This window comes from Pelophylax lessonae (genome assembly GCF_965119305.1).
Source record: "Pelophylax lessonae genome assembly, chromosome: 4".
NCBI classification, from domain to species: Eukaryota; Metazoa; Chordata; class Amphibia; order Anura; family Ranidae; genus Pelophylax; species Pelophylax lessonae.
The window spans coordinates 184,869,890-184,883,647 of NC_138771.1; the positions used below are offsets into that span (position 1 = coordinate 184,869,890).

Here is a 13,758-nt window from a genome sequence, read left to right on the forward strand (position 1 = left end):
GAGACATCTTCCTGAACTCCGCCATTAACCGGTCCTTTACATGAAAGAAATGCACTCTCATGATTACGTCCCTTGGGATGTCAGCCGAGAGGTGAGACGGCTTAGGGAGGCGATGGATTCGATCGATCACCAGCTCCGTGGAGGGGATAGATGGGAGGACCGCATGTATCAGGTCACGGGCGTATTGCTCTAGATCACCCATTTGGACCGATTCAGGCACCCCCCGAATTTTGACGTTGTTACGTCGCGAGCGGTCCTCCATGTCTGCTATTTTGCTCTTAAGTCTATCCAGTTCCTCCTCATGGGTGTAATGGGCATCGATGAGTTCATTATGGGAGGCCGCAAACTCCCCCATCTTAGATTCCACCTTGTCCATCCGTCCCCCCAGGGCCTTAACTTCTCCCTTAAAGGATCCCACACATTCCATGAGGTCCGCGTGCATAGATGCACGGAAGGACATCATCATGTCCTTCAGTCTGGCCTCTGAGACCGGGCGATCGCTGACAGGGAATGTGTCAAAGTTAGTGATGAGTTCCCTAGTGGAGTTCAGGGACGAGGATTCTCCCGGGCTTACCTCCGCAGATGCTGTGCCTTCAGAGATCCTGGGCCTGCTCTTCGCGGGGCTCCTGGACAGCGGGGTCGATGCGGAAGGAGAGCGGGGATGTCCAGCCTTTTGGAGAGCTGGAGGTGAAGAGTCGTGCTGCGAGCCGGGCGTCCCGTTGGAAGAGGCCGGGGAGTTACTGCCGGCGCCATCTTGTCCCCTATGCTTGTCCTGGACCATGAAGAAATGCTGCAATTGCCTCGGTTGGCCTCCGTCTTTCTTTTTCCTCGCCATGGCAGCAAAGGCAGGAGGTAATGCGGGTTCACCGGAGGTAAGTGGCGGCTTGGAATACTGAGTCAGGGTGCCGATGATGATGGATGTTCTCTCCGGGCTGTCGGAGCTGCGGGCTCAAGCGTCCATGCGGCTACGCGGCGACCACGCCCCGGGGTGTACTCAGTTTTGAGATACTGTATATGTGTGTATATACCGTGTGTATGTATGTATGTGTATATGTGTATATATATATATATATATATATATAGTATATCTCACATAAAAATCACAGATGTGGTCATATAATATAAGCTAGTTAAATTCCACAGGTATTATTGTCAGGGAACTACTGTCAATCTTTGGATTCTCCCTATGTGAAGGTTTGTAACAAAGCGTACATTAATTTATAATTAACATTGTGATTTGAGTGCATTTAATGTGCTACTTGCCAAATTAGCTAACATATATTTTTTATTCTGGAGGAAGATGTAAAAAAAAAATCATGATGGCCTGTAACCTAAACGTTTGAGTTACTATTAATTTGCATGTAACTGACCAAAAAACATTAATCTGTTCATGCTGCAGAATACAAATCTCATCATACCTTAAGTTCACTGTATAACCGACCCAGTGCATGAATATTCATGCTCACATAACTGATCTTTCTCAGAGTGATCATATCCATAAACATGAAAATCTTGTTAAGTTACACTAATGAGCACTGTTTTGGGAAGCTATTCCCTTATCAGCTTTAAAGGGCTAATAATACCACCATGTGTAATGTCCTTAGTTTTGTTTCTTCCTCTTATTTGTTTTTCACATGATCTTTTGCTAATCTAATGACCATCTTGAATATTCTCAGTGCTGCAGCTGAAACACAGATGACTGGTCGATTGTTAAGTTATTGCCCTATCGAACTGTAAAAAGAAACAGTGTCATAACAGTGACGTAATTAAAAATCAAAAAATATCCATGTGTAACGAACGCTGAAGACTACAGTTCATATATAAACTGGATGGAAGGACCAGAGCTGACCTGTGCAGCTGTCAGATTACACTTTGAATTGTGCAGGTTACAGACGTACACAAAACAGAAGACCACGCTTAGTGCAAACAATGGGCCATGTATGGAGAAATTGCTGCAAAGCTGTGAAAAGGCATCAGCTATGTCTATTCAGGATGAAAGTCTCACAACAGTTTATTGAATGCCCGCAATAGGATGAATATGGTAAACAGTTTAAAAGTTGTATTTATAAAAGCCAATGATACCACTGCAAGGTCCCTGGGTATTGATGGAAGGGTCATTCAGCCCCCCGATAAAGACTGGTAGGGAGGTGCCAATCCAAATGCCCTAAGGGAAGCAATGCCCCACTCGAGAAGTTAGACACGGTGTAGTGGCGTGCTCGGGAGACGTCACAGTTGGCCAGCAGGTGGAAGCAGGAAACCAGCGGAAGCCTCAGAGTACCAGCGTGGAGTGCATGCTTGGATAGTTGCCGCGACAACGTGTTTCGCGCACATGTGCTTTATCAAGTCATGGAAATAAAGGCAACTGGAAACTTTAAGCTGTTTATAACCCAATGAAGGGGTAGGGATTGGGCAGAGCTATGCAGATCTGGATGCCACTTCACCCATCAATACTCATAGCTGCCATTAAGTAAATTAATATCAATTAGGTACAATTCAAAATAAATAAACAAATTAATTAAAGGGTAACACCACTTTCGTGGGAAAAAAATAGCAAATAAAGAAAAAACAATATAGCGTATACAATTGTGACACAAATCATATTGTAATTGAATATTATTAAAAATTACCTTTCCTTTTCAATCTGCAGCTGTTGTAATTTTCTGGAAACGCAATGCAAAATGGCTACCTGGAGTTGTTCTCTACACAGAATTTGTACTGACCACACCCCAGAAACATCATTACCTGCTTGTGTGATTGGCTCACCAATTTTCCCAGAAGTCTGCCTAAGATACATGTCAGATTTCTGGCATCCCCTGCATGAACACGTCTAAAGGGATGCAGGCTCAGCAGCTTTTCTCATTAGAACTCTGCAGCTGCTACAGCTGATAGATAATTATGAAATCACTTTCATTAGACCCACTCAGCACAGAGGCACAGAGGAACAAACAATAATTTCTTCAGAATAAAAAAAGGTAGGAATCTGCAACAAAGTTTGCTAAAATCCTTCTAATGTACATAGATCATCCAAATAAAATTTAAATAAACTAAAATGGATAAAAAATCATATCTATTTGTACAAGATCATACATTTTCCCCGAAAGAACTAATATCATGATAATAAAAACTAATAATATTAATATGTCTACCGGTGACAACAATTTCAACAGTACAAAGAGATAAAAGGTCAAAACAATACAAGAGTTAATGGGATATATGGATTCATCTTAGTCAATATTCTTGATCTCCAGATCCTCGTTTATGCCATATAGTAATAAAGAACCAAGTGTATAAATCCAAAAGGTCTCCCTCTTACATAAGAGGGAGAACCTTTAATTGTCAGTAAGTGAACCTTTATGAATGGTCTCAATTGCCATGACCTTTAAACAATATGCTTGTTATGTGTCTGAAGGAAATGGCAGGGAATGCTATGTTCATCACATCCTTTTTGAATGAACTCGTGGTGCTCTCCTACCTGCGCAGGATGTGTGTAGTCCGTCCTACATATGGTAAGTTACAGGGGAACCTCAGACATAGATCTAAGATAACAAACTCTGTGGAACAGGTAATAAACTGTTTAATATGGAAAATGTTCCCTATATCTTTAATTTTTGAGCATCCATGTGTAATGAACTGGCATGTGTGGCGGTGCTGGATGACCCTTCCATCAATACCCAGTAACCTTGCAGTGGTATCCTTGGATTTTAAACACAACTTTTACTTTTTTATCATGTTCATCTTGTTTCAGGAAATTAATAAACTGTTCTGAGACTTTCATCCTGAATAGACATAGCTGATGTCTTTTCACAGCTTTTCAGCAATTTCTCCATACAGGGCCTATTGTGGGCACCAAGTGCGGTCTTTTGTTTTGCATATGCCTGTAATTAAAAATCAAAACACAATTAAAGATTATGAGCTAATCAGTTAATATAACCAATTCATTGTCTAGTTTCTTTATAATTGGATAACAGCTGTTATGAAGCTTTCTACAATACTAACCTTTACACAAACTCTGTGTCTTTGTCCACTCCTTTGTTACATCATGGTGACAAACAGCATTCCTCATACACAAGCAGAACAGTGAAAGTTCCAATAGCATAAAGAAGTCTCAAAATGTTTTCTAGTTTCAGCATGCCCAGCTATCACATGCTTGAGAAGTGACTGCACACAGCAGGAAAATGTTCCCCTTTTTGATATATCTAACAGATTTGTGATTCTTTTTTCAGCTACGATAGTGTTAAATGAGCTCAACTGGACTGCTGCATTGGATGAAGTGTTTAAGAAGAATTCGGCTGAAGACAAAACCCTCTTATGGCAAGTGTTTGGAAGTGCAACTGGACTGGCCAGGTACTACCCAGGTAAATTAATGATTGTTGTTGTTAGAAATGCTGTATTTAACTCTACAGAATAGACAGTGCACAGTCCACGTGTATTTATCTGCTGCTTAACTGAAGACAGGAAACAGGAACTTTTATTTAGGAAAAAGGCATAGAGCACACCATAGATGCAGCTGCTAATATATAAACATTTCCAATACTTGGTTGAAGAATATATCTCTACTAAATACTAATATACAGTAGTTATTACACAAATTATAGTTCTGTATTCCAACACCCTCACTCAAAAAGTACTCCTTATATAAGTCTCATTTCAGATTTCAGTTTTATAAATCTGTTTCTTGTAAGTGGTTTTGTCAAAGCATCTGCAGTCTTTATCAGCAGCTCTGATCCACTTTTGACATGGTAGTTCTGTAGGGGCCAATGGATGAAACCACTAAATGCAGCAGCAAACCAGGAATCCAACACTACTGGAGGTTTTGGGTTCTACAGAATCGTAATGCATCATTTTACTCTCAGTATTGGAGAGATTTGCTATGTGGGCAGCAGGAGAGTTGAGTTTATTAATTTCTTCTTTGCAAGGAACAGTGTGATTTGAATATTTATAGTGTATTAAATATTGGGGTTAGGATTGGATGGAACTGCCCACAACCTTTGCACTCATGGCTTAGGGGTTACATTTTTGTCTCCTAAAATTAACTATATACCCAAGTTGCCTCGGCTCTAGCAATTATATAAGATTTTCTACCTCATTCTAATTCATACAATACATAGTAGGCAGTCAGCTCTCTGGATTATATAATTGAGATAATACACATAATTAAAATGCTTGATAAATAAATTAACATCTTTTTTTTAAATGTATCTCACAGCTTATAAAAAACTTGAAAAAAAATAATAAGAAAATTACCAATTGTTATGGTCTTTGATACATTTCCTTAAATTTAGACAAAAAAATACACTAGACAGAAAGCTCTTTTAAAGAACATTCATGGAATAAGAGATTAAAGAAAACATGTTAGCATAATGTATATGACCCAAAACTCAAAAGTAGGTTGTTCACACAGTACAACTGTTCTATACAGAGGTTTATTTCTAATTAGATTTTTTTGTATGTTCTTGCTTTGCTTGGTACTCAAGGGATGGTGAACAAACACACCAACATTTTAGAAGGGGGAAAAAATCAATATTAAAAGCTTTGCTATTCTAAGAACTACTATTATTTTTTTTTTTTTGCAGCAGGTTATGGCTTTTTTGTCATGTTAAACAGCACTCACAATTCTAAACCCCTGTCTGAAGTTTAAAAGAAACATAATAACGTAAGAGAGTTCATTTGTGCTCCTGACTATGCATCTCTGGGGCATTTATTTTCTAAAATTTAGAGAATATAGGAGTTAGGAGAAGTGTAGTGAAAATTATACAAACAGGCCGTGGCAAGTTCTGTTTCAGTTATTAATTTGAAACAAATATGTTAGCATGCACAGAGCTGGGAGCCAGTAAACTACCTACCTTAATTAGAGTATACATTCATTGAGATACGTTCAGGAGAAACAATTTGGATTTGAATCTGTTTGTATCCTCTCTATTCAACAGAAGCTGGACATTTGACTGGCTTCTGTCAAATGGTTCTGCTGGAAAACCAGCATTCAATCAGCTGCTGCAGCACTGATCAGTGTATTCTGATGGGGTGGAGTCCCCGCTGTCAGAATACAGTAGTGCAGTGGGAGGGAACCCTGTATTCACATTGCATTGTGTGGATGCAGGAATCTGTGAATACGCCCAATGTATGCCCAGCTTTAATCCGTCTCAATACTTAATAAGGCTACATTCACATGGGAGATTGCTGGCATACAGTGGATTCCTGTGGCAAGAATCAGTGGATTCTTGCAGCTGAGATTACAGGTGTATGCAAACAGATGTGGCTGGGAAGCATTTGCAAAGCAATGACTGGCTGAAAGGAGCTATGGCTGTTGGCATTCCATGGCTGCTATTAGGCACAGATGTGTTACCCTGGATGTACTCTGCCAATCTGCTGATTCTTGCTGTGGGAATCTGCTGTAGGTCTTATTGCCTTTGGGAAAGTAGCCTAAATGCTGTATATTTTAAACATTTACAACAAATGCTTGTGAAATGCTCAGATTTCAATATAGTCTATAAGAAATAAAGTATATTAACAATAATAATAATAGTAATAATCTGTTTATCATCACATTGCTGAAGTCACCATGAAACTCTCTAGCCCTATTTCACATTCAACATTATTTAATGGAAGATCTTTTTGATCCTTTGGCATGAAATCAGTACCATGGAAAACTTTCATTTGATAGCACCCCTAGTGCATGCACTACCCGGTCGATTTTTTAGAAAGACTTGATAGCAGCTCAGTGAAACACAGCAGAGAACAAGGAAATCTTGGTTTTGTAAAATTGTAGCTGCATACCTGTTAAACAAAATGCATCTGCTTGAGATATAAAAAACATGGTAGTTAACCACTTCAGCATCTGCTATAGTATGTAAACATATTGCCGCAATTCACGTAAAGTTAGATTAAACCCTCAGTTTTTAACAGCTTTCAGCAGCTGATTTAATAACCTACTGAGTATGCAGACTCTTTATCTTTAATCCTTGCTATGTTCTAGTTTAAGGTTCTGTCATGACTGCTGCCTCAGGTTTCCTGTTTCAGGGTGGTTTCTTTCACTTGCAGCATCCCATGTAGTCACATTTGCAAGCAGGCACTAGAGTTGTGTCTCCCCAAATTGTGTGCATCCATAGACCTATAGATTTCCCTAGCCTAGGATGACAAGGCAATCCCCTGCTCTTCCCTTCTCTCTACTCTAAGCAATCAGACTGGACCCCAGACTGCACTGTCCACTGTTAACCACTTTAAGACCGGAAGGATTTGCCCCCTTAATGACCAGGCCCTATTTTGCGATTCCCAACTCATTTCTCTTATAACTTCTTTTATAACACTATTTTGCGATTCGGCACTGTGTTATTTTAACGGACAATTGCGCGGTCGTGCAACGCTGTACCCAAATAAAATTGATGTGCTTTTTTTTCCCCACAAATAGAGCTTTCTTTTGGTGGTATTTCATCACCTGTGCGATTTTTTTTTTCCCTATAAACAAAAACTAGCGACAATTATAAAAAAAAAACAATATTTTTTACATTCTGCTTTATGACATTCTCGAAAAAAATTTTTTAAAAATCTAAATTTTTTAACATTTTAGGCCAATTTGTTTTCTGCTACATATTTTTGGTAAAAAAAATTGCAATAAGCGTATTTTAATTGGTTTGCGCAAAAGTTATTTATGTCATTTTTATTGTTTTTTTTTTTTTTTTTTTACTAGTAATGTCGGCAATCTGCAATTTTTTGCGGGGACTGCGACATTGTGGCAGACAGATCGGACCCCTGACTGATATTTATGACACTTTTGGGGGGACCAGTGACATTACTACAGTAATCAGTGCTAAAAATATGTTACTGTAATAATGACACTGACAGTGAAGGGGTTAACATTATGGGTGATCAAGGGGTTAAATGTGAGCCTAGGGGAGTGATTCTAACTGCGGGGGGGGCAGGGCTTCTGAAATGACCATAGAGACAAGTGATCCTATATAGAAGGATCCCATGGGCTCTATGATCATTGCAGGGAGAAGAACGGTCAGCTGTGTTTACAACAATCGGAACCGCCTGACACACACATCAGCTTCCCCGCTGACGAGTGGGAGCGTGCCGCCGGCAGCGCTCGCTCCCTAGCCTCCTGAGAGCGAGCGATGTATACCTATGTCGTTTTGCCCAGGAGCGGCTGCCTGCCGCAGTATATCTGCGGTGGGCGGTTGTAAAGGGGTTAACTCCTTTCTGTGAACAATGGAGGTTCAGAGAAGCAAGCAGAGAGCGAGAGATCAGGAGCCAGCAGAACTGAAAAGTTGTAAACTGCGAGCGCTGGGTAAAAAGTCTAATAAATAGTTTACTGGGGAATGTATATTTTACTGTGCTCAATATTATAAGCTACAAAATGCTAAGGGTTTAATATTATGCTTAGCTTCCTAGCCTTATAACAGCCATATACATTGGTGATTTAGTCTAGGTGTTACAAAATTAGGCTGATACTTTAGATCACAAGCCTGTCCTGTGATCTGATCCTAACTGCAGATGCACCACGGGCCCAAGTGAAAAAAGTGATTTTAAACTGCAGCCAACCTTATAATAACCCTAAATAGTCACGTAGTATCCATTTGCTCCCCCTACTTAACTCACCTAGTTTTAGTTTTCCTTTTTTGTTTTCTTTAGCAGGTAAGCATTTTGTTTACTTACATTTTTAAGTAGTATTATATTAAAAATTACATGGATGTAAACCTTTGATTAGAAAAATGAACAAAGCATATTTTCATATAGTGTGTACTTGCCTCAGTCCATAACAGCTAGTGTGGATCCTGGCTGCTCTCTTCTTCTGCATCTATCACTTCTGACCCAAGCACACAGTGGGTGATTGACAGCCTCGGATGTGCATGTTTCCCAGTGATACAGTGTGGAGGAGTGTTTATTCTCTTCATTCAGGGGTCAGATTACCTTCAGCTCTGTATTCTGTGCTGTGCAGTGTGTGACCTCAGATCCCTCCGCTCCCTTCCCTTGAAAGCTGGGAAATACCATCTGATCTGTGTACTTTGGAGGGCTCTGGAGGAGAAAAAGCTGTAAATATGCAGTTACAGCTTATTTGGGAGGATTTGCTTCAAGTGTATAACTTGAGGCTAGTCCCTTTAGTGGGCATATGTAGGGGGTTTATACTACTTTAACGGGCCAATGTATTTATTGTGCTAATGTGTGGCTAAATAGGCATTTTACCCTATGTTACTGTAATGCACATTAACCACTTCAGGACCAGGCTTATTTCTGATGCTTGTTGTTTACAAGTTAAATCAGTATTTTTTGCTAGAAAAGTACTTAGAGCCCTAAAACATTATATATTTTTTTAGCAAATGGTGGTTGTTGCAATATTTTTTGTCACGCGGTATTTGCGCAGCGGTCTTTCAAACACAATTTTTTTGAAGCAAATACATTTCACTGCATTTAAAAAAACTAAACAGTAAAGTTAGCCCAATTTTATTTCTATAATGTGAAATAAAATATTATGCTAAGCTGAGTAAATAGATACCCAACATACCATGCTTTAAAATTGCGCACGCTTGTGGAATGGGGACAAACATTGGTACTTAAAAATCTCCATAGGCGACGATTTAAAAATCTCTACAGGTTACTAGTTTAGAGTTACAGAGGTCTGGGGCTAGAATTATTGCCCTCGCTCTAATGATCCCGGCGATACCTCACATGTGTGGTTTGAACACCGTTTACATATGTGGGCGCGACTTGCATTAGCGTAGACCTCAGATCTCACATCTACACTAAAAAGCAAAAAAAAAACATTTTTTCATCATGGAAAAAAAATGGGCCCTTTAAAGTCATTGAGAGGAAGCGATGTGTAACGTTGCTCCGGTCATCCAAGGCCATAGAGTCGAGTGGGGGCCATCTTGCCCTCACTCGACTTCCTGCCTAGGAGTCGAAAGGACCAGGTCATCTTCCTCACTACCGACGGCTCAGGAAAGTGGGGAAAAAGAAGCGGCGGGGGGCACCCCTCCCGCCGCCCATAAAAGTTATCCTGTTGTGAATCCGCTGCTGGGACCACTTTTATGAGAAAGAGGACTGCCCCTGCAGTAAAACAAATACTGTGGTTATGACAGCTATCTGCTGCCATAACCCCGGTACTTAATGTCAAAGTAGCTAACTGCGGCAGGCGGTCCGGAACTGGGGAAATGCATAGGCCTATGTGTATTGCTCTATGGTGCCATTAATTTTACTTGGCCTGACAATGTACATACACTGCGCACCCAATAGACATGTGTTTAAAGTAATATTAAAGAAATTTTTTTTATTTAAAACAATATTTTTTGATGTTAGACTTACTTGCTTTTTTTGATGCATACAGTATGTACCTAAGATATTTTTTGAATGTTCTAAATATGACATTCAATGTTACTATCCATCAATAGATTTCAATAAATAACTGATTCCATTATACGTTTACAGGGTTGGTGTCACCTGGTGCGGTAAAACATGGTGTCACCCCCCCATGTTAGGGCCGGGCAGCAGCTCAGCGTTTGAGTTTTTTGTAGCAGGTTGCGACGGTCAATAAGGCCTACAGGATAGCAGGTTAGGCACTTCCTAATGGCTCAGTCCTTAGGAGCAGTAACGAATAATGGCTGACAGGCCATCCTGCCAGACCCAGAAAAAATGCAGCAGTGATCCCTCCAGTTAGACGTTCGCTCCCTCTGGGTTAACCAGGCTGACTTTGGTCAGTAATGTAGCCCGTCTGTACCCTGGGAGTGACACAGTCTTTCTCTCTCTGGTGGTGCTGGGCAGCAGCATGGCCCTCTCTCTGGTGGTGTTGGGCAGTGTGGCCCTCTCTCTGGTGGTGCTGGGCAGTGTGGCCCTCTCTCTGGTGGTGCTGGGCAGTGTGGTCCTCTCTCTGGTGGTGCTGGGCAGTGTGGCCCTCTCTCTGGTGGTGCTGGGCAGTGTGGCCCTCTCTCTGGTGGTGCTGGGCAGCAGCATGGCCTTATCTCTGGTGGTGCTGGGCAGTGTGGTCCTCTCTCTGGTGGTGCTGGGCAGTGTGGCCCTCTCTCTGACTTCCCCCAGCACAGTCCTCCCTTTATGGTGTAGCACTCACTCCCTCAGCTTTTTCCCAGGTTCCCAGTCCTCAATCTCTCCCCCCAGCAGAGTGCATGCTGGGTGCTGTGGTCTGCTCCCTGTGGACAACAAATGGGGCAGCCAATCTTCCGGTTGGCCCTCCGCGGTGGCCAATGGCAAGGGAAACAGACCAGGCAGTAAGCTGGGCGGTAATCAGATGAGAGCCGCTCTCTCTTGTCTTGTACTGCTGACAGGAGAAAAGAGGGGGGGGGGAGATAAACTGACAGCCCACAGCTCGCTACCCATTCTCTGGTGAACTGAGCGAGGAAAAGAGCCTGCTGTCACCGCTTAATCATACCTCCCAACTTTTGAACTTCAGAATGAGGGACACTGGAGGAGTGAAAAGACCTGCGGCATGCTAGGTTGCAGTAAATTGTGGGAGGGGCTTAAGGGATATGTTTAAAAAAAAACCAGGCTTCCTTGTACCTATAAAATATGCTTTGATTGCTTTGTCTGAGCTTACCTTAAAGAATAAATTCAATAAAATAGTCAGCGACTGCATAGCAACCAGCAACTGTTGAGACAATGAAGACTATGGTGAGAAGTATGTAATGTACAGTATTGTGTATATAGTGCAAGAGTGTGTAAAGCAGAGCACAGGGGTTGGGGAGTGCTGCAGCCACTGATGGGTTTAGGATACATAGCGCAGGCTGCAGTGGTCCAGGGTGTGTAATGCAATGGGTTCAAGATTTAGATGAATATAATGCACAGAGGGCTGTAGCCAGTGCCAGGTTTACTGAATGAAAAAAAATATGTACTTTATATCCAACAGTAGTTATTTTTAAAATGCATAAAATCATACTATCATATCAGAACTGAAAAAACTATATTTTAATTGCATGGAAAATTATTATTGAATGAAAATACTACCAAAAGAATATCTTGCATGTTCTAAAACCGCAATCTACAAATCACCATGTTAATAATTAACATTGTTTAATCAGTAGGCACGTAGTGTAAATTTATATATTGGTAATATCCATTATAGGTACATAACTTCTAGTCCTGGTATGGTTAATTTATTGTATTAATTCATAAATACGTTCGTTTTATTAGGCATAAGAATACTAGAAGAATGATCTACAGTAGAATGATCTACAGATCAGTTTAATAAAGGGACTGTTGGTGATGTTGTGTTTTAATAAACAGGAGCCATGCTATTCAGTAAAGTGTTACAGCTTTGACAAACTGCTATCAGTGTCAGTTTACAGCTAAATAGTAGGTTTCAACACTGTGTGCACTTGTTCCAGTTACTAGAACTCATATTGTGAAATGTAATAGTTCAAATTATAACTGCACAGAGCAGCAGAAGACAGACATAAATTATCATGTCCATATGGTTCTTTCTGTTGGAAACTTAAAGCTGAATTGTGATAAATGTACAATCTCAGCCCCAAAGATATTCCAGGACAATAATGTAAATACTAGCAGACTAAAAGTGACCATCTCTGGGTCAGGATAACTCAGCAGTTAACCCTTTACACAAATGGTAGCCACCATGTGTTTTGAAGGAAACTCATATCATTCACAGCATATGCTGTTGCAATTTTGATCTTTTAAAAGAAATGTCTGTACCGCTCGCTGCCACAGAAAGGTAATAAAGTTTATAATATGGTACCTTTCTTTGAAGAGACAATAGGTTCTTGATTTTTGGGTTAGGGATTGTTGCTATATGAGTTTATGTAAAATCCCCATTCAAAGATGTAAATTAGCTTGTAATTAGCAATATATTTTACTTGTGCATAGACAGTATGGCTATGTTATGAAGATAGTTGAGGATGGTTTGATTTGAATATAAGTTTTAAGGAGGGATATTCTTTTAATACAGGTGATGCTCTATGGGCATTACAATATACTGAGGTGCTTATCACAGGGTATTTGCTGCCTGAGTAGTTACCTAGACAATGGGATCCAAATCTCTTTGTTTTGCAGATATCCGCTTCAAAGCATTCCCTTGGTTACATTAAAGCCGGGTAGACAATAGAGTACACACACCCAAAGGTTGCTTCCTTCATTTCAGTAACAATACCCAGTGCCCCCCTCGGGATCATCCAAACTATGACAAATTATACAACATTTGCCCACTTTTTTCATAAAGATTTGCTGAACTTTATGTCCCTGACCAAAACATACACTATAATACCAAAAGTATTGGGATGCCTGCCTTTACACACCCATGATCCTAAATGGATTCCCAGTCTTAGTCTGTAGGGTTAAATATTGAGTTAGCCCACCCTTTCCAGCTATAACAGGTTCAACTCTTCTGAGAGCTGTCCACAATGCTACAGCCCCATTTAGCAATAAGGAGGTCCCATTTCTAGTATACAAAAATGTATCTTATTCATAGAATAAATCATAACATCCCTCATCTACCAGCAAAATACCCTCCAGAAAACCTTTGCTCTGATGATGTTAGCAGACTTCATGAGCACCATTTCCCTGAGAGCATTTCACCAACAGAAGCAGGCTAAAGACGGCAAAAAAGATGTTGCATATGCAGCAGAGGGGGAATTAGAAGAGACATGAGTTATCATTGTTCCCTGCATCCCTCCCAACTGGGCCTATGCATCAGAGACTGCTTCTGATGTTTTTACATGTCACTAAAATGTTAGTCCATATTTCTAACCTCCTGCCAGTACCCCATTTTCAGTATCCGACCTTAACTAACCCTGGCCTGTTCAT

The 13,758-nt window shown here is 40.6% G+C and overlaps 1 protein-coding gene across 2 annotated transcripts in view; it reads left to right on the forward strand.

The window, feature by feature from the left end:
* CACNA2D1 (calcium voltage-gated channel auxiliary subunit alpha2delta 1) overlaps positions 1 to 13,758 on the forward strand; it is a 960,240-nt gene that overhangs the window by 641,312 nt on the left and 305,170 nt on the right. For both annotated transcript variants that reach the window (XM_082257081.1, XM_082257082.1), the window contains exon 7: positions 4,224 to 4,355. In XM_082257081.1, coding sequence (XP_082113207.1) covers positions 4,224 to 4,355 — 132 coding nt within the window. The remainder of the gene's footprint in view (positions 1 to 4,223; positions 4,356 to 13,758) is intronic.